We start from the raw sequence: 25,199 nt of genomic DNA on the forward strand, positions 1-25,199 counted from the left end.
AAAGAGCTATAGAGACCCTTATGTCAAACAACAAGGGCTTAAGTCAAGGCAGATGAGCACATGGAAAACAGCAGTGCTTGGGTACTGCCCATAGATCTAGGCTCAGAAAGGCAACAGTTCATATCAGCATCTCACAGAAGCTATCACAGAAGCTAATAGTAGTCATCCCTAAGGGGACCTCATTGCGACCTTTCAGTACATAAAGAGAGCTTATAAAAAAGATGAAGACTCTGATAGCAATAGGACATTGGAGAGTTTTAAACCACAAGAGAGGAAATTAGGGTGAGATGTTGGGGGTAATTCTTCACTCAGAGTGGTGAGGTGCTGGCACTGCTGCCCAGAGCTGTGGGTGCCCCAGAACACGGATGGGCCCTGGGCAGCCTGAGCTGGGGGCAGCCAGCCCATGGCAGGGATGGGGCTCAGTGATCCAACCTAAGCCATCCTATGGCTCTTGCAGACAAGAGCCCCTTTGTGGCCAGCTCTCTGGACACATCAGCCATGCTGATACCTGCTGCCAGCTTTAACACAGGAGCAGAGCTCAGTATTCTGCACTCGACCTTATGGCTGACACAAGGAGCCACGATTTATATCCACAAAAGAACATGAAATTCACTATGATAAGCTTCATAACATGAAGCACAACAGCATTTTATTTCTGACAAAATTTACTATAATTAAAGTAAATAAACAGGAGCCGAATATAGCGAAGATTTACTCTATTCTACCAATTAAGTGAAGCTAAATTGCTAGGTGGGAGACTTTAGGTGGACAAACTGGGCAGCTGAAGTTTTGAAGTTTGCACCAGAGACCAGACAACAACATTAAGGGCCAGAGATGTCCAAATACTTACAGCCACGCCAGCACAGAGAAGCAACCTTGCTTGAGTACCCAAGCAATGGTGTCTGCTCCCATTCACTCAGCCTGGAATTCTTGACACAAGTACACAAGGGCACCAGCTCCTAACAGCTGACAATGATCAAACTCTTGAGAATTTCTCAGCATCACACTTGGACATTCCCAGGCAGAGGGAACAAGAACTTCATTAAATGAAGATATACTGACGGGATCCAATAAAAGGTCAAGATCTACCCTGGAACATGCAAGTCTAAGTAATTACTACAACGATTTTATACCTAATGAGAGGCTAAGAAAGGCACAAAGATGTTCCCAAACCTGATTTCATTCTCAAGTCCTACCAGCTTTGCTGCCTTCAATTCCTCCAGTTAGCTTTCTAAGAGCACGAGTGGCCAGCATAAACGAGGTCAGGCTCCAGTGACCCATCAGGAAAGCGCATGAAAGCAGCAGACAAATCTGGGTGATGCTCACTCATCTGTGCCAGCTCTCTCTTTGAAGGATGCCCCTTGTAAAACACCAGTGCTTTTTATTCTGCGAAAGCGTTTGTAAGATTGGAACAAGGGAATTAAGAATAGTGAAAACCTTGAAGAAGAAACAAATAGGGAAAACAAGACTTCAGGTCATGCTACAGGCATCCCAGAAAATGCCTTCATTCTCTAGTCCAGAGATCTCTTCAAAACAGCTGCAGGGAAAGCAACTTCTTGCTTTGAAGAATAGCCCAAATTCAACTTCATGCAGTTGAGAACTGTATGAAATTCAGTGTTATACCCAAGAAAGACAAGCTTGTAGAAATAAATTATAAAACTCCATACAGGAAAATAGGGTTTTTCAGAATAATAATAATAATAATCATACAGATTTCTCCAAGACAGCTTTTCAGTGAAGTCAAATCTAGTCAGGCAATCATCATTAACGCATAATGCACCTTATACCACTATTTGTATCTCCTTAAAGAAATGCAGGCAGCTGTAGGTAACGATATATCAATGCTCAGTGCTGCAGCAAATCTCAAGTTCAACAACCTATTTTCCTGCTGATCTGGCTGCTTCAGCAATTTTAGCTGCTAGGAATCAATCAGTGCAGTAATTAGTAAGCTAGGTGCCTTGCCACATGGCAGCAGGGAGATCTGAAGACAAGCTAACAATGATACTGAAGGCCCAAGTGCCCAGGAGTTCCAGTAGTTAAGGTCTAGCTACCAGTAAATTCATCTCCCCTTCCCGTTCCTTTTCCTCCAGAACTAAAATCAATATGACCCCTACCTAGAGGAGGGATCACTGCAGCATCATCCACCCAATTCCACTGATCAGCCTGGGTAGAGAGGTCTCATATAGTTACCAAACTTTAGCATCCTGTGCAATATTCAATATATGCTAAAACCCCATCACTACTAACACTGTAATAAAAAGGATAAATTCCCATTATTTCAGCAGCTGTGAAGCCTCAAAAGATCATGGTGATTAACTGGAGATCACATCAGAGGCTTTCCTTAAGTGGAAGACAGACACGGCTGATTGCCCACAGACATGAACCTGAAACCAATTACCAGCTATAGAAATGGAATAAATATTGGTACAATTCCTTCGATTCTCTGGTGAAGAGCAATCTTCTTCTTACCATTCCAAGTTCAGCTATTCCAGTACATTGTCTTAAAAAAACCCAACAAAACAAAACAACCATCAAACAATATATGTTAAAATTGGAAAATGAATCCCATTTAATTATGATGTTGTGGCAGTGCGAGCTTCAGAACAGAAAGAGGAGTGACCTAATGAGACGTTCGTCTAAAATAAGATGAAAGTTGTCTTAAGAACACATTCCAACTTCTGAAGGCTTCTAATTTCTATGTAGGAATCAAATTTAGTTTGCAAGATTTAGAAAGCTCCTTGTGCTTCAAGCTACACCAAATAATCACGATGTACTCTCATGCTCCCAGTCTGTGCATCTGCCTACCTGCAGCAGATCTGGGACTAAATATTCCTCTTTCAGTATATGGTTGGCAACCCTGTACAGCCCAAATATCTCAGAAACAAATTCATTCATTGACTCTATAGCATTTCACAGAGGTAATCCATCTCCAGCAGGATGATCCCGCTGGTGCTCAGCTTACTGGCTATGTGAGTAACCATCAACAATACAGAAGTGGAATTGGAAACTCTAGCAATGCTTTCAGGACATATCATACCCCCATATTTATGCAGATATTTGCTAACATGTTGATACACTGGCAGCAAAAATAACAGTAATGGAAGCGAGCTCCACACTGGTATCTATTACCTCCCTCAACACCACAACACAGTAAATCAAACTCGCCTCCCAGAGCTGCCATGGCTCACCTCAGCTTTCTCCCATAGCCAGCAATGAGCACTGCCTCTTCTTACAAAATCCTGTAGGAACTCAGTAATACCAAGGTCCTCTGATGGAACCAGACCATACGCTCAGAAGTTGGTCATGGCAGAGGATAATCACGAGCATCGCTCCATCGACACCGTGCGCAATAACCCCTACCCAAAGCAGTTTGGTGTTTCGTTTGTAGTTAATTAGCTTCACTCACATTTTATAGAGACAGCAGCACATATGGCCCAAACCTAAAAACAAAAGGAACTCTTATTTTAAACTCAATTCTAAATATAAAGCTGGAGATAAGACACAAGTGTGGGGTGTACTCGCCAATTTATTCTCAATTTTCTCTTCCCTGCAACATTAAAAAAAAATATATAGCAATAAGAGTCAGTTACTAAAATTTCAGGCAGCCCATTGCAAATGGTGCTCATTTCAGTTTGTTGTTTTTATATAAACCCAGCCTTTAGTAAAAGATGGCCTAATTGCTAGCACAAAGTGAACAGTTATGTTGTTTTTTCACAAAATACTCTCACACGATCAACTCTCAGAAAGCCACATCTCCAGCAGGAGGTTCTTATGCTCTGCTAATTCAAGTCACGTTTTCCAAGCATGAACAAAGTCCCTTCGGTTGCACCCATGAACAGCAGAGAAAAACCCCACATTTTTCTAGCCTGAAAGTGCTGATGCATTCTTCAAGTAACACTTTTACAGAAAAGAAGTCATTATTACAATTATCATTATTATTTTTTTAAGTGTTACACAAAGCTTTTCCTCTTCTTTTTCCTTTCCCCCCTTGATTCACAAGCCACAGCAGCTCAACACCACTGCAGCGCTCCTGAATGCTCCTGCCAGAACCTGCCACAGCCCTAACTGAAGCACCATTGTTTGATGGAGGTTTGGAGACAGCCCAAGGGAAAAGACCTGACATCCTTTTTCTCAATGGTAACATAGCTTATTAGTCTCAAATATCTCACTTGGGCTGCAAGAGCGGCCACAAAAAGCTCCTCATTGCCAGCTGGCCTGCACTCACCAGCACCGAGCAAAGCAAGCAAAGCGCTGGGGCACTGGTGTGCTCTGCACTGCTTTCTATCAGAAGGGCTAATTCCAAAGCTCCCCTTCCTCAAGTCACTGCTTTCTGTAATTGGCTTGTAGGCGTTGTGCTGTACTTATGGCATTAGCAGCCTAAAAGCTCTGAACAAGTTCCTCTGAGTGAGTGAAGAATAAGTCAATTTACAAGATCAAAGCAGTTTAATGCAGCTCAGACCTGGTGGAAGCACACTCATCCCTACTGCAGGCAGTGGTAAAACAATGCCCAACCCTCCCTTGTGCATTAGGGGACTCCCATACTGCCATCACAGCTGCCATCACATCTTGCCCAGACCTCAGCAACCCCAAAGAGACAGGAGCCCCAGCTCTACCAACCCATGTCACCAGCACAAGCACCACTCTTCCAACTGCGTTCAAGAAACACATGGATGCCATCATATGTGACAGTGCACAAGTCATTTTGCACAATTCAGCCAGTTCCAAGCTGTTTGATTGTGCAAACAAAATTAAATGGCAGAAATGCAGAAGTAACCAATAAATGAGATAACACCACTTTTTACCTCCAAACCTCTCCTTCCCATACCCCCAAATATTCGATCTGCACATGAATCCTCGAGCCTGGATGGCAGAGATAAGAAACTTTGGGAAATGGACAAACTCCACAAAATTAAGTTGTTTGAAGATGTTAAAGCAAAAGAAGAAAACCTGCAGCACTGAGGGAAGCGTTTTTCTTTGAATGCTGTGAACTGAAGGCTGCCAAAACAGATAACAGACGCCTTACACTCAACAAAGGGTATTCAATTCGACACCCATTGAAGCTGGAACTGAGTGAAGAAGTTTCAAAAAAAAGTTTTCTGAAAGTTAGAGCTACCAAAACATCCAAAGGAACATCAGAGAGATTCAAAGGCATCGTATTGCAGAATCAGGGTCATCACTATGGAAGGAACGGACTCCTCTGCTCCCAGGGATGTCCATCTCCAAAGCCCAGGACACAGCAACAACAGTGCTTCGACCAGAGGAGACGTACCAAACCCTGAAACAACTCGGAGCTTTGCACCCTAAGAAGAATAACACCACTACTGCACACTCTCAATAAACATCTCTTTCTAAACACTCTTCCTGCAGCACAGGATTTTAAGAAGTTAACCCAGCTATTATTTGTCTCCTTTTTGCTCTGCAACAGATGTTAAAACTGTGAGGTTTTGCTTCTTGTTCTTTGAGATCTGAATTATGAGTTCACATGAAGGAGGTCAACCTCTGTCTGGACTGACTCGATGAAAACACACCGATGTTGTGAGTTAATTGTAGCCGTAAATCTCTCTCTCCCAATTAGTTTCTACAGTCAGCTGAAGAGCAGCATCAGGAATACCCTGAAGACTTCAGTCAGAAACATCAATTTCTTAAGATGTAAATAATCACTTGTGGTACAAGTGGGAATGAGAGAATAATCACATATTTATCTGTGTAGCTGCTTGGGATTTTATCCACCACTCTGGACCTGGGGACGAGCCTTCAGCCAGTGTTTTGTCATTACAGTTATCTTAAACCTCACCTCATTCTTCCTAAAGCTCAGGTGCTGCCTATCTTTTCAGGTATTTCATATTTCAAGCAGATACTCAGGTTGTGTAGAATTTCTCTGAACATTGCTTTCCTTAGCATTTCCACAAGGTTCTGAAACACAGCCTAGGAGTCAGCAAGTCTGGTTGAGTGCTTATTTCCATTGCACTGGAGTCACTCAAATCACAGTCACACGAAACCCATGATTTATCTGAAACCTTGACTGCTTGTGTAAACACCACCAGACGCCTCTACGATTGGAAAACAATTCATCCTTCCCACATCAAATAGGATCATTTGTTCCCAGGCAAGAGACATTGCACTACCTAATCTGAACCACTATACCGTATGCACACATAGCCATATATATCTGTGCCTCACCTCAGAAACAAGAAATAGTGATGTCTGAACGTGAATTGAATGCCTATCTGCAGCCCCTAGTTAATCATCTGCTTTTCTCATCCTTTGTAATTAAAGAGATGTTTGTACATTGCATTAAATTAACACATAAAAAGTCTGTAAACTCACAGAGTCCCGTGTCTCCTTCACCCTCATTTTCCAAGGCTGCTGAACTGTACAATAAGTAGTTTAAATAAACAAGCTTTAAATGAGTTCTCCCATGGATCATCAACCAGACACAGGGCCAAAGCTGTACAGAATGATGCACCGATTTGCTCCTTTCCCACATCATGCCTTCCTTGGTCCCATTTAATAACTTTTAATAGCTCTAACAACATGCTTTACTCCATGTAAGTCATTCTGCAACTGAGGAGTAAGAGAACAAGTATATCTTGTTCATCAAATGAAATATTTTCCTTCGTATGGAATCTGTTTTTACTCCATTGTAATCTACATGCATCTACCTCACTACTACTACAAAGAGGAGCAGAATTCAACTATTAGCACAGAGCCATGGCACGCTAATGGATTTTCCTGCACACTATATATATCAGTACTCCAAAAGATTAATGACTGAAAACTGCAGTAATTAATCATCTTAATGAGCCTGATTGTTTCTCTAAAGGAACTGCAAGAAAACCAGTTCTTGCCTGCAGTTGGAGAACAGGCGCTGTGTCCCACATACCTCAACCATGCCTTTCCTTCAAGGTATCCTTTGGTTACCAGAGCCAGCTGGAACATTGTGCCTGCCCAAACAGAATGTTAAAATGGAAATATTCAGGTCTACTGCTTTAAAAATACACTTTTCCAAGTAAGCAGCTCCTTTTACCACCACTTCCATGGACTTGATTTAATCAAATGAACACATCCTAGCTCAGCGTTCTGACACTGCAGCTTGGAGCTGCCCACATCAATCAGGGGCAAATATAGATCTGCTTGCTTCAGTTTCCTTCACAGAGAAAGGGTTTTTGCCTTTGTAGCTGTAAAAAAAAGAAAGAAATTTTTAAGAAACTGCCTCTATTGATTTGCACAGAGCAAAGAACACTCAGAACATCAACAAACTGAAGCCTCCACCATTAATCCCTGGGGGAAAATCCTGTGGGGTTTTATTCCATCAAGTCACTGCTAAGGAAAGATGCCCACACTCAACAGGCATGTATTAGCTGACCAGCCATCCCATCTTGCTTTTTCGGCTAAAATCTGGAGTGTCACAACAGCTTCCCAGATCCACGTAAGGCACAACTTGCATTTACCCCAGGTATCCATGTATTTATCTCCAGACTATCCGCCCTGAAGCATTCAGACTTGTCCTAGCAATCACATAATTAGAAAAGTTAATGAATCACTCGAACACTGCAAATCCTTAAGGGTCTTGGAACCTCTGCTGGATTACATGAATCCCCAATGAGGTACGCAGAAATAGGAAGAAAATAAATCTACATCAGTAAAGTTTCTTCCATGGGATAAGCATCCTTATAATAAGAAGCCCTTTACAAAAGTCCCAGGCAAAGTACCATTGGCAGCAGGGGCAGCTCCTGCACACTTTACACCCAACAGCAGGAGATTGTTTCCACCTTCAGAACTTGGTGTCTGAGCACAAGATTAATTCCACACAGCTGGTAGAAGGCGACAGCGGACTCCAAATCAAAGGCACATCACCATCTTCAAAAGGAAATGCTTTAAGTACATAAAGTGGAATCTTAAACAGCTTAAGTGTAAAAAAAAAACAACAAAAACCTACATTCCTGAAATGTGCTCAGTGCACCTCAATGTGCTTTCATGGAACAGTAAGTCCACCTTTTGCGCATCCCAAAGCTGCCATTTTCAGAATGGAACTCATAAAAATTATTTACACCCTTTTCTCCCTGCCAAGCCCTAAAAATAACATGTAGTGATTCTCCTTTGAAAGCAAGCAGTCATAGGCCTTTCAAGGCAAAGAGCCCAGCTCAGCACAACAGCCAGCAGCTGCTCAGCACAGGGATACCCCCAGGGCTCCATGCCCCAGGCAGTGCTGAGCATCCTTACACCAAAAGGATCACTTTGGGAAAAAAAACAAACAGCACAGCTTACAAGAGGGCAGCTCAGCGAAAACAAAAGCACAGTGGCACCACAGAAGAGTGAAATAGAAAAAAAAAAAAAGAAAAAAAGAACAAACTATAACTGGGAACCTAGCAGCAGATCTGCTCACATTTCTCACCACGAATAAAAGCACAATGAATTTTGAACCGTCACAGCCTGCACTGTCCATGTTTCTAACAGAAGGCACAGCAGCACATGTGTACTCCCTTCAATACCTTCCACTCCCAGGCAACGAGCTAAAAGCCCAAACTGCCAACTTCAGCCCAGCCCAAAGCTTGTGGTTTTCAATATGCTGACTCATATCCAGACTGTCAAAAACACTTTAGAAAATTCTGAGGAAAAAAAAAGAAAAAAAAAGGAAGAGATGACCCAGCAGAGGAGGCAACATCCTCCCAAGCAATGTAACGTCAACAAAAACCTGCCCACACACAAATGTTCTGGGCTTTCTCCTGCTATCCTGCAGCAGAATAGCCATTCCTGTGCAAATAGAATAGGATATTCAGCTGGAAGGGACCTAAAAAGACCCTTGGGTCCAATGGCCCGACCTCTTCAGGGCAAAGCAAGTTAGCATGGGATCCATAAACATTCCGTTAACAAAACCTAACTGGCACTGTAAAGCCAACCAAGGTTATCCTGAGGCAAAAATAATGTTATTCCAAGATGGGAGACTTTTGCTTAGGAGACAAGCAAGCTGAGAGATACGTCTAAGGCAATCCAACAGACCCATTCCAACAGCTCCAAGGAAAACGATGTCATATGTAGGCAATGTATGGCAAAGCAGTGAAAGCCCCAAGCTTATTCTTGTCTATTCCTCCATGAGAAAGTGTCAAGACTTATACAAGATTTAATGACTGCAAGGAGAGAAAACAGTTTAATGCAATGAGACTTCACCCAGATGCCGTCCCACAATATTCTGTCTCCTCTCCCCCCCTTTTCTCCCTAGCAGTTGCAAGTCCTTGCACTTTACTTGTATAGAACATACAGCCATCTTCAGTTACTGGGCTCTAAATGAGCTTTCCAGGCAGATAAAACATTGTAGAGCATGAAAGTAAGATGCAACCAGGCTCAGAAACTGCTGCTTACAGAACTAGGCACTAACTCCTGCTCCAGCCATAACGTTCCATGCTGTGCAGGAAGGAGAAAGTTTAAGGAGAATAAAGTACAGTGACAAGAAAGAGCTGCTAAACAAGATCTGCCTTTACAAGTGGTCTGATAACACAAATACTCCTTGTACATTACAAACGCAACCGATGTGACAGGAGCAATAACTGGAAACAGATTGTAGTTGACACACTGACGTGTTTCTGCTCCTGGTTTAGCAGGAAAGACCTCAACTTCGAACTGGTTTCCTCATTTGAGATAGAGTAACCATGCAAAAGAAGAGCAGGAGCTTGCCGTGCGCTGGAAGCAGCACAGCTGGCAGCAGCTGGGTCACCTCTTCAGCCCTGCTTCTGGGCAGGGGCATGCAGCACTGCAGCAAATTGAACTCTGAGACAGACAGATCAAAGTCTGTGCTATTCATTTAATTGATTATTAACAGGTCAAAGACCATCAGGACTTGCTTCAGCTACAGTTCACAGGCAACTTAAAACAACTCAGCTTTCCGCCCATCATTTTAAACTCGGATTCGCTGTGTAAAAACCATATGTGGCAATGGTTAATGTTTGCTTAAAGCCTATTTTTCTTTTCCCTGAAGTGAGGAAGATTGACTGATAACAACTGCTCACCATACATACAGGTAGAATACATCCCTCTGGAGGTGCTGTGTTATACCTGGTATTTTTACAGAGGCACAAAGGCCAGTCAAAACACCTGCAATATAATCATAAATACAACGTTTGCCTGTAAGAATTGCAGGATACAAGGTGCTGGGATGTAACGAAACTCATAGGATTAGGTGCAGAGATGAAGTTGTACAGCTGCCCTCAGATAACTCACCTCTCACCAAGGATGTGTCTGCATGCTCTATTAATGCAGGTGTGCAAATCAAAATCTCTCTTTTTTCTATATGAGAAGTGTTCTGAGAACTCCAAAGGATGCCCTATATTCCTCAGATTTAGATGAACTTTTCACTGCATGTGTAGCTACACCAAAGATGGCCTTCCATCACCAGTAACCCAGTTGTCAGGGCTTTGAAATGCGAGGAAAAATATTCCCAACAGAACAAAGAACATCTCTGCTATCAACAAAACCAAGCAATCACACCAACAAATGATTCACATTACCCCACTGACAACAAAGAGGCTGTGTGCTCAGGTAGGCCTGCTGCAGAGCTGCCATTTATCCCCACTTGCCCGTTTAGTTCGTGGCAGCAGTGTAATCCTTCCTCTTTGATCAACTGCAGAGCTGTTTGTGTTCGGCACACAGACGCGTGGAACAGTCACATTCTGACAGCAGGCATCTTCCTAAAGCCTTCCAGCCTGAAAGCAAGCACCAAGCAGCCAGCAACGGAACTGGCTTCCTCAAGTAAAGATTAAGAATATTTGTAAATGAATCTATGTGCAGACACTTAATTAGATAGGCCACTTGTTAGAATCCTGGAGGAAGGGACGGTGCCCACTGAATCCAGCATCCACAGGCAGACCCTGCAGCACCCAGGCTGCATGCCCTTCTTGGGCTCCTCTCAGACCTAGCCAAGGTCTTTGCAACTGAACAAGAGGATGAAAGGTAGCAGCCTTAACTTGCATCAGGGAAGGGTCAGGTTGGGTATCAGGAAACATTTCCTCTCGGAAAGAGTGGTGTGCATTGGCATAGACTGCCCAGGGAGTGGTGGAATCACCATCCTTGGGGGTGCTCCAGAACTATGGAGATGCAGCACTGAGAGATGTGGGCAGTGGTGGGCACAGGCTGATGGTTGGACGTGATGATCTTAGAGATCTTCTCCAGCCTTAATAATTCTATCAACCTTCCTCTCCATCAACAAACAGCCCTACTAAGAGCAAAGCATTAGAGGAGCAAATGATAAAACCCAGCAAACTCACTGGCAGCCAGCATTCTCCCCACTTTGTTAAGGATTCCAGGGCCATTTGAGCCCTTGTGCCCCATGCAGATACCCTTCTGCTACTGCCCTCCAACGTGGAAAACTGAAGATCTGATCAATTAACTTTCTAATGAAGATCGGAGCAACGTGATCCAAAGCAGAATTAGCACTGCATAGTTCAGAAGCTGTGAGCACCCAGCAGCTGTGCCTACTCTCAACAGGGCAGAGCTGAACTCTAAATACAAACCAGAAGCGGGCTGTAGCATTAGGCACTCTCGCCAGCTTGTGTCTTGAAAGATTAAAAGCAGAGCAGCGTGACAACGTGATGACCAAATCCAAATCCCACAAATGAGACTCGGACACCTTCCACGCAGAGAAGGTGCCAACCCTGAAGGTGCTATTTATAAAGCAACGGTATTCAGCACAATGCTCAAGCAACCAAGCGTACAGCTTCTAGCACTGCCTCATTTCTAACTTCTGCAAATGAACTTACAATTAAGAAAGCAGAGAACAACAAAATACTCCTTCTCCAGCTGCCCAAAACACTTTGGCACAGTCTTGCCAAATGCCTGCAAAAAGCAAACATAAGAATGGGAGCATAACTGTGGAAGTATCCTTTGCTCCTTGAGCCAAATGTTTTCATTGGAGAGGTTTGATTTTTATTTCTTCTGCTTCATAGCAGCAGGACCACATGAAGACTTTGAGGCCTGATGGATGCTTGCAAGAGAACTCCAGGCAGATGTGGTGTTTGACACTGTCTATACTCCTTCCTGTCTACCTTCCATATGCGTATTTATAGTTTGGGGGTTTTTCTTTAATCAGAACATTTCAGGTGGGACACCTGCAACTTGCACAACGTTGGGCATTATTATTCCATCTTCAAATAAAATCACACAGAACCCCACAGTAGAAGCCGTCGTCTTGAGTTTCTTGAGCCACTACCCCTCGCTACAGGGGGAATCACCCATTATCTGCTGCAGCACGTGGTGTTTGCCTGACAAAGGCAACAGAAAAACTGACTCCCTGGCCAGGAGCCATAACAGACACTGCAAAGAATCAGCATAGGTGGGAGTTATGATGGGAAAATGCACAAATCTAGCCTTGTTGTCCCCAAAGAGACTGCTTCAGCTATGTACAAAAAGCACACGAACTCATAATTTCTATTTTTTTGATAGATAAAGCTTGCATATCTCTCAGAATAATCATCCTGCTTGAGGCCAGCCACCACAAGGCACACGCCACAGTGCAATGCTAACAAAAGAGGGGGAAAAAAACAAAGCGGTGGCCAAGGACAAGAAGATGGAATAGAAGCATCTCTTCCCAGACCCACTCCACATCACCCCTGTACCTCAGTAACCATGGGATCACTAGTGAAACTGATGGAGGATGGTCCTGCTTACCACAAAAACAGGATTAGGTAAAATTACCTTGCATGCAGAAGATGGCAGAACTGCTGTAATTTGGGTGTGCTGCCTTGGGTTTCTAAATACCCAGTTAAAGCATACTTTTATTTGAGTTATGCGAAGAGGCTGAAGCCTTGAAGGACACACTGTAAAGCAGGCACGCTGCTGCTGAAATACCAGCTTGAGGCTTTGGCAACCTCCCTTCCCCGTATTAGCAGGGCTGGGGGAACCTTCTCAGGCCGCGAGAAGTTCCTGCATCAGCAGCTCCTGACTGACAGCTGGGCTGCACCAGCCTCAGGATCCGTGTCCCCAGGGCCATGAAATCCATGGCTGATGACTAATTCATTACTCAAATTTGTGCTTAGGCAAGTCCAAGCCCAGATCACACACACACCTCCCAGTGCTGAATTCCTCCCCAGCCGGAAGGTGAGCGGGCTCCATTAGCATGAGCGTGCACCAACCAGCTCCATCAGCTGGGAACAAAGGCGGAACTCAACCCGCAGGAGCTGGCTGCAAGCAGGAGGAACTGAAAGGGAAATCAGTACAGATCAATTCTGACTGAGCTGCAGCCGGATTTCTAAAACTGGAGACACTCAGCGTCTCTGGAGCCTTTGGGACTCCAGCTCAACCCTTACTGAATGCCGACAGCAGCAAACAGAACTTCCACCTTCAGTGGTCAGGAGCTCCAGGACCAAAGGCAGCAGGCTGGGGAAAAACAGGGCCACATGTGGCCACAACTCAGACCCCAAAGCATCCTGGCAAGGTCTGCTTACAGAATGGCTCAGACGCAGACAGCTACACACAGGCAGAGGGATGCGGGACCCCTCGCCATCCCTCCTGCTGCTTCACGCCTTCTGGGGCTTCACCAAGGTGACATCTGCTGAAGAGAAGGGTATGAAAGCTGTGGCAAGCTCCCTGCTGCTAATGCATTGCTCAAACTCACACCTGATACGGGGTATTTTTGCGCTCACCAGAAAGAGCAGTTGTCCTGCAACCACGATTATTACAACAGATGCATCTGATCAGGTGTGGCAAATGCTTCAAGCTTGGTATCCTGCTTTGCTTTCTTCCTCTGACTGCTTGACAAGGAGATTGTGTTCTGGATCCATATTATAGCAACCTAACCTCTGAAACATGAAGTTTTAATGAACAAATCTTACAGAGCTATGCTATAAGTGAATGTTGCATGTTAACAGCGTGCAGCATCTGAAAGCCAGAGACGAAGGCTCTATACAGAGGGCTATCATTTGTGAGCACCGACCACTAACCCAGCTCAGCCAAAAGATGCTCCTTCTTTATCCTCCCTGGGAAGGTCTCCTTTCTCCTCCCCGGGAAGTCTTCTTGTCTCTAGGCAACTCCATTAATTACAGCCTCTTAAAGGCTTTAAAAGGACACATAGCCTCCAAGAAACATTTCCCTGCACCTGTGCTCATCAAGGTCAGTGCAGAACCAAGCCCTGACCCAGCTGTTAACAGAGAAATGCATTAGCCTGTGACTGGGTGAGGGGAAATAAAACCTTTGTCTTGGATTGCCATGGAGTTCAAGGAACATCCAGCATGCAGAAAGGCTCCAAGAAAGGCAGAGTGCCATATGGGGCTCTCAGATTGGTAACTTCCTTGCCTTTTCACTGCTACCACTGATGATGGAAGACAAAGTCACACCAAAACACAACAGTACTGGCCCCATCCCTTTCAGCTACTTACAGAATTTGCTTTATAGGTGTATCAGCCAATCCTGCTCATTATTACCCCACTCAGCTGCCTTGCCGGTGAGTCACTGCTTACAGCTGTGCTCACAGAAAGCAGCCATTCAGAAGCACACCTGGGCTCTGCATGGGGACACAGATGGGCAGCGGTGGCACCGGGACAGCCATCCTGGCCACACATCAGGGCACGCCTGCAGCCATGGGAAAAGGCAGGTCCTGAGGTCACAGCTCATTCACTCAGCTTGCCAGAGAGCTCCAGGTTCCCTCACCCCACACACACCTTGGGAATGTTTATAAAGGCACACTAATCACATTGGCAGTGTTTATAGAAGCACACTAATCAACAGCGGGAGCAATAAGACCAAGATTACAGACACAGTCTGGAAACCAAATTCACCTCTTGTTGCTATTTAGAACTGGCATTTCAGCGCGTGTAGAATTCTCACCCCTCCAAAATGCATGCCTGAAGCTATATAGCACATGCAAAATAAATTGCATTTCTATCGCTATGTTATGGCATGCAATTTTCCTCTTCCCAATCACACCGGCTGCCTCTCTTGTTAAGTCAAATAGCCTGTCAGCTTCTCATCAGGAAGTAGAAATTGCTTTTCCATCTCCTAGGAGATAAACAAGGCTCTCTCCTCTGCAGCAAGGGCAGCGCACAGCCTGGGGCTGGAGCTGCAGGATGGGCTGTGCTGCTCCTCACACAGCACCCACCATGCATGCCAGCAGATTGGTGCATTCTCAGTGTTCTCTGCAGCTTTTGGCTGAACGTACACAGCTCCGACTCACTGCTGCCTTACAGCTACAGACCTGCAGGCATTCTTCAGCCCAGGTAACAAAGCAGAGGAGCTGTGCTGGCAGCCCCTGCTCTCCTACGTGGCATCACAGAGATGCAGAAGCTCCCGGCAGGCCCTGACCATCGTTCTGAAGCATCTTACAAGTGATTGTGATGCAGAAGAATGAGATTTCCTTCCAGGGAGAGCCTGCTCACAGCATGCATTTTTAAAGAGGCAGAAACTCATCGAGTTTAATTCACATGGCATTATTCACCAAATAGCCACAGCCTCATCCCAAAGCCTAATCGCCTATTTTGAATGCAGTGGCTACAAACCCCGAGGCTGCCTCCTACACACACTGTAAATCTTGCTGTTACTCCTCCTGCTGCAGCCTTTTCCAAAGCCCAACAATAAATTCTGACCTCCTATACACACACGCATGGTGTTTCTCTAGGCTACACCCAAAGCACTGTTTGATGTTCTGCTGCACTGCGAGCACGGCTGGCTGGCTGTCCATCTTCCAGCTTTGTGAACTCCTTTTCTATTTCCCAGCCCTCACGTTTTAACCACCAACATGAAACCTACTACCTACCAGTTAAATTGACACACTGGCCTTTTTATATTATCAGAAAGCAAGAGCAGGAAGGCAGGGAAAAAAAGCATTTCTGATGTTGCTGTCACCCCACACCATTAAGGAGGGATCTACAGCCCTTGTGCAGCCAGCCTGATAAGCAGCTTGCAAAAGAAACCTGCCTGCAGGTGCAGCCCTTTCCTTGGAGCTGGTGTGCAGTGCCCAACCCAGCCTTCCTGCTGCCTCCCAAGCTGTGCACAGCCCTTTCATTAGTTTCATTGTTTCCCAGCTGTGGAAACAAGTACCTGGGGGCAAGAACCTGAGCGCACCAGTTCAGCCAAGGCAGATCTGCATGTGCTCCTGCACCACAGCCTGAGTGCTCTATGCTCTGGCACTGCCAGCCTGCTTTGAAGTAAATTTGTATCACCAAGCAGGGCATGCAGAAAACGTTCCAATCTCACACCTCTGTTCTCATCTGGAGCAAGCAAAGAGGTGAATTTGCACAGCACAAGCACCAGCACTGCTGCTAAGCTTTTCCCCTGTCAATCAAGCTGTAATGAAAGTCACCTATTAATTTTGGTCTTGAGTTCAATCTTGAAGCATTCCTACTCCCCACTCGGTCTAATCCTTGTTCCAGCCTACCACTGGAATGCAGATGGGGGTTAAGTGGAATAAGTCATCAGAATAGGAGGATAGTGCCACTTTTGAGCCATTTAACGTGACAACAACAAGATCTGTTTACACAGGTCTTAAAGGGAGGTTAAATTTCAATATCTGAAAGACAAATATTCTAGGCAATAATATTCAGAGTAGACCCTGTCCATTGGAGCGCATAATCAGGATGAATAATTCACAGTCAGACTTCCATCTCCGCTATGGCTGCAAAGAGGTGAACCCTGAGGAGCTCAGGGAGATGCCAGCACATCTGGTCAGTGCAGTGCTCACTGCAGGGCAGTTGCACTGGATGGCCCTCGGAGGAACCCTTCCAGCCCTAAGGATTCTACGATCACCAGTAGAGCAGGTAAACGTGCTGGTAGGTGACCCCACAACTTACATGCAAGATCATCCTCTCAGCAAACTTTTCTCCCTAAAATAGCAGCAGCAGCACCATTTGCACAGCTTATGAGTCATTTTGAAGCCAGCTTTGTTTACCCACGTGCCAACCATAAGCAGGAGATTCCTTAACATGAGCCCAGAGACAGCCAACGGAGACAGACCTCCCTTTATTTCACAGCCCAACTACTAGCTGAAGATTAGCTCCAGTCTACATGTAAGGCAAATCAAAGCCCAGCTGAACACGGCTACAGCGCCTGGCATCACCTACATCAAATGGTTTTTAGTTAAACCAGCCTAAAATGAGACTTATACCAGCCTCACCCTGGGAAGATGGGGCTTACAGCACTCTCCTGGTGTTCCTGTGCTAAGTTCAAAGCCACACAGGCATTTCAGAGAGCTGGGAATGAGCAAAACAGATTCACAGCAGAGGAAACTAAAAAAACAAAAACAAAACAGGAGTGAAATAACACACTGGAAACAAACTTCAATTAAAAAAGAAACCAGCACACGCTCACATAGCACTGAACTAACAGTGCAGGAATTAGCACAGCTGCTCTCTTCTTAGAGGCAGTGTGGGCAAAACAGTGACAAATCTGAGCAGTTCCAAAAAGTTTGCATCGCTTTGTTCTCTGCAACACAGAGGGAGAAATTTGCTCTCCAAATAACAAGATGCTTTTTGTAGCTAGCACAACATTAAGTCATTACTTCCCTTTTTGATGAGCATCAAAGGAGGCAGAAACAGAAGCTTACGTCCTTTTAACATTCAAAAGAACAACATTAATATTATATTATAACATTTTATTCTTCACTTTCCCTTCCTGTCCTAAGTATGTTTACACGTAAACATTACAGCACATACAGAACATCACTATATCACAATGAGCATAGGAAAAAAAAAGAAGTCAAAATGCAGAATACCACTCAGGAGCTTTCCGTCCAGCTTCTCATAGTGCCTTCCTTACACCTTCCCAAAACAATACTGAGGAACTAAAACGCAAAGGATCTGCAGCCCCATCCATTTTAAGACAAACCTTAAGTCACACACTGGTGGTAAGACAAAGGAAACACATTTTCTCAACAAAACCGGCCAATTATCTCTAAAGACAAGTTAATAAAGATCATCTGTGCAGCCTATACAAAACACTGTGGTTCCTCTAAGACAGAAAACTGCTTCTTGGGAGAGAAAACTGTTGTCTGGGAGAAAGATCCTCCAGGCCTGTGGGGGTTTTAAAGCAATTTTTGCATCTTTAAAAAGCAGGACTTGCCTCTTTTGCCAGCATCTTGCTTCCAAGCTTGATTCCATTCCCCAAAAGCAGCCCATCAATTTTAGGTGATGCCAGGAGCGTGGCCACTCACCTATAGAAATGCACTTCTAGGACCCACAGTTTGGAGAAGAAGGTGTGAGTTGTTAATGAACTAGCATTAAGGATGGCTGGCATTACTGACACCAGCCAACAGACTGCACTAGAAGCAGCAGTTCTGCTCTGCACACACACAGCAAGAATCTAAGAGCTGCACTCAGAGAGATCAGTGACACTAACACTGCTCTGCAATCAAACTGCTAGAAGCACAGAGTTTGAAATCCACAGAAAGGGAGCAAAGAAAGATCAAGGCAAAAATATTCAGTTCCTCAAACTAAAGGAGGGAGAAAGTTATAGGGTTCTATTGAGAACTTTTGCACACAACACATAAGACTACTCAAAATGCAGCGAGCTTAAAAGCAGATGCTGTGCTAAAACAACCTACCTAGAGAATGCAGTGGCAATAAACACACGAAAACAAGAAAATATACTCATATCAGCATCCAAGAGGTGGCACAGCACTCAGGGAGCACCCAGGACAAAAGGATGAGACCCTCACATCCCTGCTCACCAACCGGTGACTCTCCAGCACAGCTATCTCCCAGGGCTGCCATGGGAAAACAAGAGGCTATTCTCCAGTGATGAAGTAGTACTTCCACCAGTGAATGTCCTTATAAGCAAGAGGAATCCAGCTGCTGAAGTCTCAAGCTATACAAAGCCATTTACTGTGCTGATGACAGAGGACAAAGAGTTCCAACAATGCCAAATAGCACGCAGGCTGCGGGAGGCCGAGCGTTCGCCCATCAGTGTATTGACTTGACCAATTTAGGAGGACTGAGGACAGAAAAATAACACTACTGCACATCCAGCATCCAATGCCAAGAAAAACACAATTCTCAGTGACCACGTGCTTACCTTCTATAGAAGGGGCCTGGTCCACGGCTGCATACAGCATCTCTTTCAAAGCCTGGAGGGGCAGAACAAAGAATGCACTCAGAATCAAATAAAAATTACGTTTTGATATGCTTGTTTGAAAACAAAAGCAATTAAAGTCCTTTTATCCCTCCAGACTGACACACAAAGCTACGGGACGTGTTGGTAATGCTATTACACATATTTCTGCTAGCAAAAGAAACACATGTTCTCATTTATTGACCCCTTCATCTAAACCTTGTTATATTACTAATCTGCTATTGTTATTCCAACCGTATTTTAAAACATATTCTTTCAGAAAAAGGTTTCCAGGTCGGTAGGATGCTCGAGGTTTGTTAGAAAACCTGTGGCGTGACATAGAAAGGAGCTTGTCAAGGCAAACAGAGATAAAGAAGCCTCAGGGATCTATCACTGTTACACAATAGTACAGGAACACACACATATTCTAAAAGCTGAAGACAGGGTGACGGACCAGATTAGGAAACACGAGTGATTGCCTTCTCCCAAGGAGGGATCTCAAGGGTAACACAGCATCAAACAACCTGAGATGGGTTTGGAGACTGATGGAGTAACCTGAACCAGTTTGGGAACTAGAAGTAAAGGGGCACGAACACGAGCAGGCTTTGCACACACACCTGCTGTGAGAATTACAGCTCATCTGCTGCCTTGTGAACCTACAGAAATCCAATGCACATGAGTCACTGGGGTCCTCGAGGCCTGCTGCCCATCACCCAACACATCCCACAGCCCCACACTCCACACTCTGCCCCTTCCTGCCCTGGGTCAGCACAGCCTGAACAACCACCACCCTGATGCCCTCACAGGGAAAACCACAAGCTCAGCAAGGAGCAGCTCAGCGCTGTTGTAATGCACTGCTAAGCAAACAGAAGGTCTAAAGGACACGTCTGTTTATCGCAAGGTGTCACAGGCGGCCAGCAAACAGGCAGCTCAGGCATCTCCCAAAGCTCTCGTTCCAGAGGTCTCAACAAAGGTCACTTGCAGAATTGTTTTCCCAGCTAAGCCACTGCTGCATGATCCCCATCCCAGTGACACAACCCATGCCTACATTCTGGCTGACCATGGCTGCTCTGTCCCCTTCCTCCCATGACTCACCAGCTGGCAGCACGTGATCCTGTGCCATGCATCAAGTGGTCAAAAGAAAAAGCCACCAATGCAGAACGCCTTCCCTTTTCTCATCCTGCCAATCACCAGCGCCTACCTGTACATTTTTCATGGGGGAAACCAGGCTTTAGAACTTCTCAACATGCTGCCCCTGTCCAAAGACTGAAGCAGGCAGCGCCCAAGGTCCCCTTTAGAGAGGAGGGAAGTCAAATAGATGGGAAAACATGAAAGAAAAAAGACAGCGTGCCAATTTAAGAGTTCAATAAAGAGCTTTCTGCTCTCGGATAAACAAATTCAGGACAGAGAAACCAGCAGAGAATTGCCATCTGCCAAGTGTAAAACCAGGCCTCCATCACACTGGCACATGAGAGCAGGCTGAGCCACTCTCCCCTCCTTCTGCAGGAGCTTCAGAGATGCAAACAGCAAATCCACACTGCAATTAGTGGACAAACACGCCAACAACTTCACTGCAGCCACAAGGGCATGTTTGTAGGAAAAAGCATCCTCTGAGATTCATCTGTGAGTCACTTTAATTTGTCCAGTTTTGTCTGCTTGAAAAAGAGAATGCTGTTGGCTGACACGGAAAGACAGGATTTTGTTTGCTCTCCTATTTTATTTTTGCTCCATGGGAAGCAAAGGGGCAGTTCACAGCACACGGAGTGATGGCAAGCTGGGCTCCCAGACCAGCCAGCAGTTAGAACATAGCATGGAACATCATGCTTTGTGCCGTTCCATTCCTTCCAACTCGAGCCGTTCTACCATTTGTGCAATCTTTTCCTTCTGATTTCCCATTCTAGAGGCAGACTGAGGCAATCAGGGGTTTGTAAAACTCAGTGCTTGCATTCACTCAGACACGGCCAACATCTTTGCCAAAAGCTGAATGAAACAGAACAGCATACATCATCGGTCTGCCTTTTCACATGCCCATTGCTTGCTCTTAATAAGCACACGGACAGCAATGGCCACTGCTGCGCTCTTGCTGAAAGATAATCTAAGCTATAGGTATTGAAGTACATCTTTTTCCCCTTTTAATGAAAGCCAGCAGGCTTTTCCCTGCCTAAGCTCTTCCCCAGGTCACGCACCCGCCCTCAACGATCACAGCACAGGTAACTGCTGGAGGGGAAAGCCATGTTACTGACAATAACTTTGCAGGCTGTAAATGATGAAAGACCACCTGACAGCTAAATGTTGTTTTTAGGTCCTCAAAACACAACGTCTCATTCTTCTCCCTGACGTCACCAGATCACACCCTCATCCTGCTGCCACTACAGCAGGGCAGGGCCGCTCACCGGCGGGGGCTCAGCTTCCCTGAGCTCAGCCACATTGCAACCCGGGGTCAGCAGGTGCTGTGCCAAGGAAATAACCACACCATCGGGATGGGAAATGAGGGCTGCACGGGAGCTCTGTGACACAGAACGAGCTGGAGGCAGTGCCTGTCCCATCTCCCAGCCTTGGTCGTGGTAATCCCTGGAAACGGGGCTCATCTTTTCCCAGCTCGCCCACAAGACCCACGCGAGTGTGTGGGTTAGGTGCAGCATTCCCGCCTTCATTAAGAAGATCTGAGCTGTCAAAATGAAAAGACACGGCAACGACACGACCGCAGCCACGCACGGTGCAAGAAAAACCGCATGCGAGTACTGAAAGCGGTGCTGTGCCTTCCCCTCGGCTGAGCAACGAGGCGGTGTTTGCCGGCACAAAGGAGGGCTGCACGCCTCTGTCTGCACCCACACCACCGCCAGGTCCCAAATAACGAGTGCTGCGATACGCGCGGGCAATAGGGCAGAGCAACAAAGAGTTTGACAACTTAGGAGCGAAAAGCAGGGCTGGGAGGGCTTATTTTGTACCGCTCAGAAAGGACTCCGAGACAGTTTGTACTCCAACCCGCCTTTATTCAGTAGCCAGGCGGAGAAAGCGAGACGGACACAGTAACGGTACCGCGGTTCAGACGTCAGGAGATCAATGCGAGCTGCGCGCACCGCAAGAGCCGCGGCCCGGGGAGGGAAGCCGGCCTCTGAGCGCCGAGCAGAGCGCGGGCTCGGCGGCTCAGCCCGCAGCTGCGGGACAGCGCTGCGCTCCGCTCCGCCCCGCCGGGCACGGCTCCGCCGCCAGCCCCGGGAAGGTCGCCGGGCTCACCTCGTACTGGATGTACTGCTTCCGCCATTCGGGGGTGATGTGCGCCGCGAGGTGCTCGGCGAACTTCATCCTGCCGCCGAGCCGCTCCTAGCGGCGCCTGCCTGCTAACGGGCCGCCGCCGGTACTGCGGGGCGGGGGGGGGCCTCCGCCGCCGCACATGGGCCCCCGCCCGCCCGGCCCCGCCGATCCTCGGCCCGCCTCGGGGCCTCCTCAGCGCCGCCCCGCAGCCGCCGCCGCCGCCGCCTCTTCGGCCGCCGCCATCTTCCCCGGCCCGCCGCCGCCTCCCGCCGTCAGCCGCCCGCCAGCCAACCGGCCGCCGGCAGCGCCGCGTCGCCACGGCAACATTCGCCACCGCCCACCGCCGCCGGGGGGCGTGGCCTCGGGAATGGGGGCGTGGCCTAAAGACGGGGCGTGGCCTCAGGCGGGCGTGGCTTAAAGATAGGGGCGTGGCCCCAATGGGGGGCGGCTGCGTGTGTCCCGCAGCTCTTCGGGCGTGGTGAGCATCGGCGCACGGTGCTGCGTTATCGCTGCTGGGCTCGGCAGAGCAATGAGGTCGTTAGGAGCCCAGGAATGACCTGCCTTGCTTCTCTAACAACCTGCATTTTACTGGAAACCTCACGTCCTGGTGTCTTGTTCCTCCCTCCCGGTGTGTTTCCTGACCCCAGCCGTGTCCTTAGCACATTACATTCGGTGAGCCCAGCCCAGCCCATGACGTGTCAGTCCACCCCAACTGCAACGTGCAGGACAAAAGGCCTGCAGGACTGCAAGCATTAGGTCCGTACACTCGAACCATTTGTCCCACAGAGTCTCCTGACATAGTGCCCTGCAGTGTGCTTGGAACATCTCGCTGTTATTGCAGCTGGGTGCTGGGAGAAGGCACGAGAATGGGCATTATCTGCTTCCTTAACTGGAGCAGCAAGAAGTCTGCAGTAGGCTTCCTGCCAGCACAGTCTGGCACTTGCTTTCTTGGGAGTGTATAGAATCATTTATAAATAGCACGTTTTTCTTTAAAAAATATATATAAATTATGCTGGGGGATTGCTGGGGAGGAGCCTTCAGAGGAAAAGTGCAAGAAAAAAGCCTTTCATAGGGAAAACCCTGAGCAGCAGCTGCTGAGCTCTTATCCATCCCCCTCGTGGCTGGGGTCAGCACACAGCAGAAGGGCTTGGGGCTGGCTCCAGGCCTGCTGGCTCTTGCTGTGAGGTCTCTTGATCTTCTGTTGATATCTTGAAAAAAAAAACCAACTAAATGAGAGATGTGCTCGCTCTCCTTCAGATCCCCATTTGGGTTGCACAGTACGAGAACACTGACATCAACTACCAGATACCGAGCTTCTGGAGTGTGTTTGAAGAAGGGCACGGAGGCGTGCGGGGTGTGGGGCACGGTGTGATGGGGAGCGGCTGAGGGGATGGCATGGGGCAGTGCGGAGGAGCTCAGGGGAGACCTCGCTGCTCTACAGCTCCTAAAAGGAGGCTGTGCTGAGATGGGTCAGCCTCTGCTCCCAGGTAACAGCGATAGGACGGGAGGGAGCAACCCCTAGGAGGCTGCGCAGCCTGGGCCCACAGCCGGCCCGCCACTGCCTCCCAGCGGCCATTCCCTACCGGATGAGAGTAGGATCGCGCGTACCCCGGAACTCTCGGGCGCAGTGCGCGTTTCCCGCCGGGCGGCGCGAAACCGTACCGAGGCGCGCAGGGGGACGGCTGTGCGCGCGGACCGGCGCCATGGCGTCGCCCCCGCTGGCGGCCGGGAGCGGCGGCGAGGGGAGCTCGGGCTCGGCGGGGCCGGATCCGTCCGATCAGCAGCTGTCCACCTTGTTCGAGCAGGCGGCCGAACGCCTGCCCGCCCTGCTGCCCAGCGCCAGCAAGGAGCAGCTGCTGTACCTGTACGCTCGCTACAAGCAGGTGAGGCGCGGAGCCTTGCGACTGGGCCGAGGGAGAGGCCTGGCGCCTACGGGGGGGAGGGGATGGGAGGAAAAGGGGGAAGGGCCGGGAGGCTGAGCCGGCTTGTTTCTGCCACGTGCTTGGGTCACTTGTGGAGCATTCCCAGCCCGCAGGGACCCCAAAGCTCCCCCAGCTGGTTCCTGCCGTGGGTTGGCTGCCCCCCAGCAGTTCGGGCTGCCCAGGGCCCGTCCACGGCATGGGGCACCTGAGGGACGGGGCACACACTGCTCTGGGTGGCACTGCCGGCTCCTCACTTTGCATTGACTTGAAAAGCGACTGTGGAACTGGACTCTGTCTGTTTTGCTCAGCAGGAGGTGCCCGAGGCTATTGGATGGGGCTCTGGGCAGCTTGATCCAGTGGCTGGCAGCCCTGCCCACGGCAGGGTTTGGGGTTTGATGAGCTTTGAGGTTTCTTCCAACCCAAACCATTCTATGATTCTGCAGACAATCCAAGTTACATTTTTCTTCCATCTGGAATACCCTTGCCTGGCCTGCTGCTACTCAAAAGCATTTCCATCTTTTTGATGCAGTATTGAATTATCCCCTGAGCTGGTGGCTCCTTAGCTGTAGTTTGTGGGCCATTAATTGTCTCAGACCAGGCTGATCACGTGGGAGCTTTGTCTTCAGATCTTCTGGTGCTTCAGCAGGTCTCTGGCTCTTTATTCTTTGTAAGAGAAAGGAAAGGGTGGGGAAAGTGCCAGGAGAACTTCTAGGAACTAAAGCCTTGCATAGAAGGAGATGAAAAGAAATAGGATTGTCTCTGCTACAGCTTACCTGGATTCTCAGATTCGTTTCAAATAACCTCTTATTTCTCACCGCCTACAAGTGCTTTGGAGCTGTCCTCTATGGCAGATGGGAGGCATTACTTAGCCCTCAGCCCGTGGCTGTCAGCAGACTCCAGAGGAGTTTCCTAGTGCTTTATAAGAGCTATAGTTACTGAAATCAGAAGCTGTTTCACAAGTTGTAATACCAGTTAAGAAAAGGCAGCAACTACTGCAGT

At 47.4% G+C, this 25,199-nt stretch overlaps 2 protein-coding genes across 3 annotated transcripts in view; one reads left to right on the forward strand and one right to left on the reverse strand.

The window, feature by feature from the left end:
* The window catches only part of XPR1 (xenotropic and polytropic retrovirus receptor 1), a 76,726-nt gene extending 54,267 nt beyond the window's left edge, over positions 1-22,459 (reverse strand). The window contains exons 1-2 of the mRNA XM_048944659.1: positions 22,261-22,459; positions 18,988-19,039 (exon numbers count right to left, since the gene is read on the reverse strand). Of these exons, the coding sequence (XP_048800616.1) occupies positions 18,988-19,039; positions 22,261-22,329 (121 nt within the window). The 5' untranslated portion in view covers positions 22,330-22,459. The remainder of the gene's footprint in view (positions 1-18,987; positions 19,040-22,260) is intronic.
* A 1,496-nt stretch (positions 22,460-23,955) lies between these two features.
* ACBD6 (acyl-CoA binding domain containing 6) overlaps positions 23,956-25,199 on the forward strand; it is a 68,846-nt gene continuing 67,602 nt past the window's right edge. For both annotated transcript variants that reach the window (XM_048943832.1, XM_048943833.1), the window contains exon 1: positions 23,956-24,161. In XM_048943832.1, coding sequence (XP_048799789.1) covers positions 23,982-24,161 — 180 coding nt within the window. In that variant the 5' untranslated portion in view covers positions 23,956-23,981. The remainder of the gene's footprint in view (positions 24,162-25,199) is intronic.

The sequence above is a fragment of the Lagopus muta genome, chromosome 5, assembly GCF_023343835.1.
Source record: "Lagopus muta isolate bLagMut1 chromosome 5, bLagMut1 primary, whole genome shotgun sequence".
Taxonomy (NCBI): Eukaryota; Metazoa; Chordata; class Aves; order Galliformes; family Phasianidae; genus Lagopus; species Lagopus muta.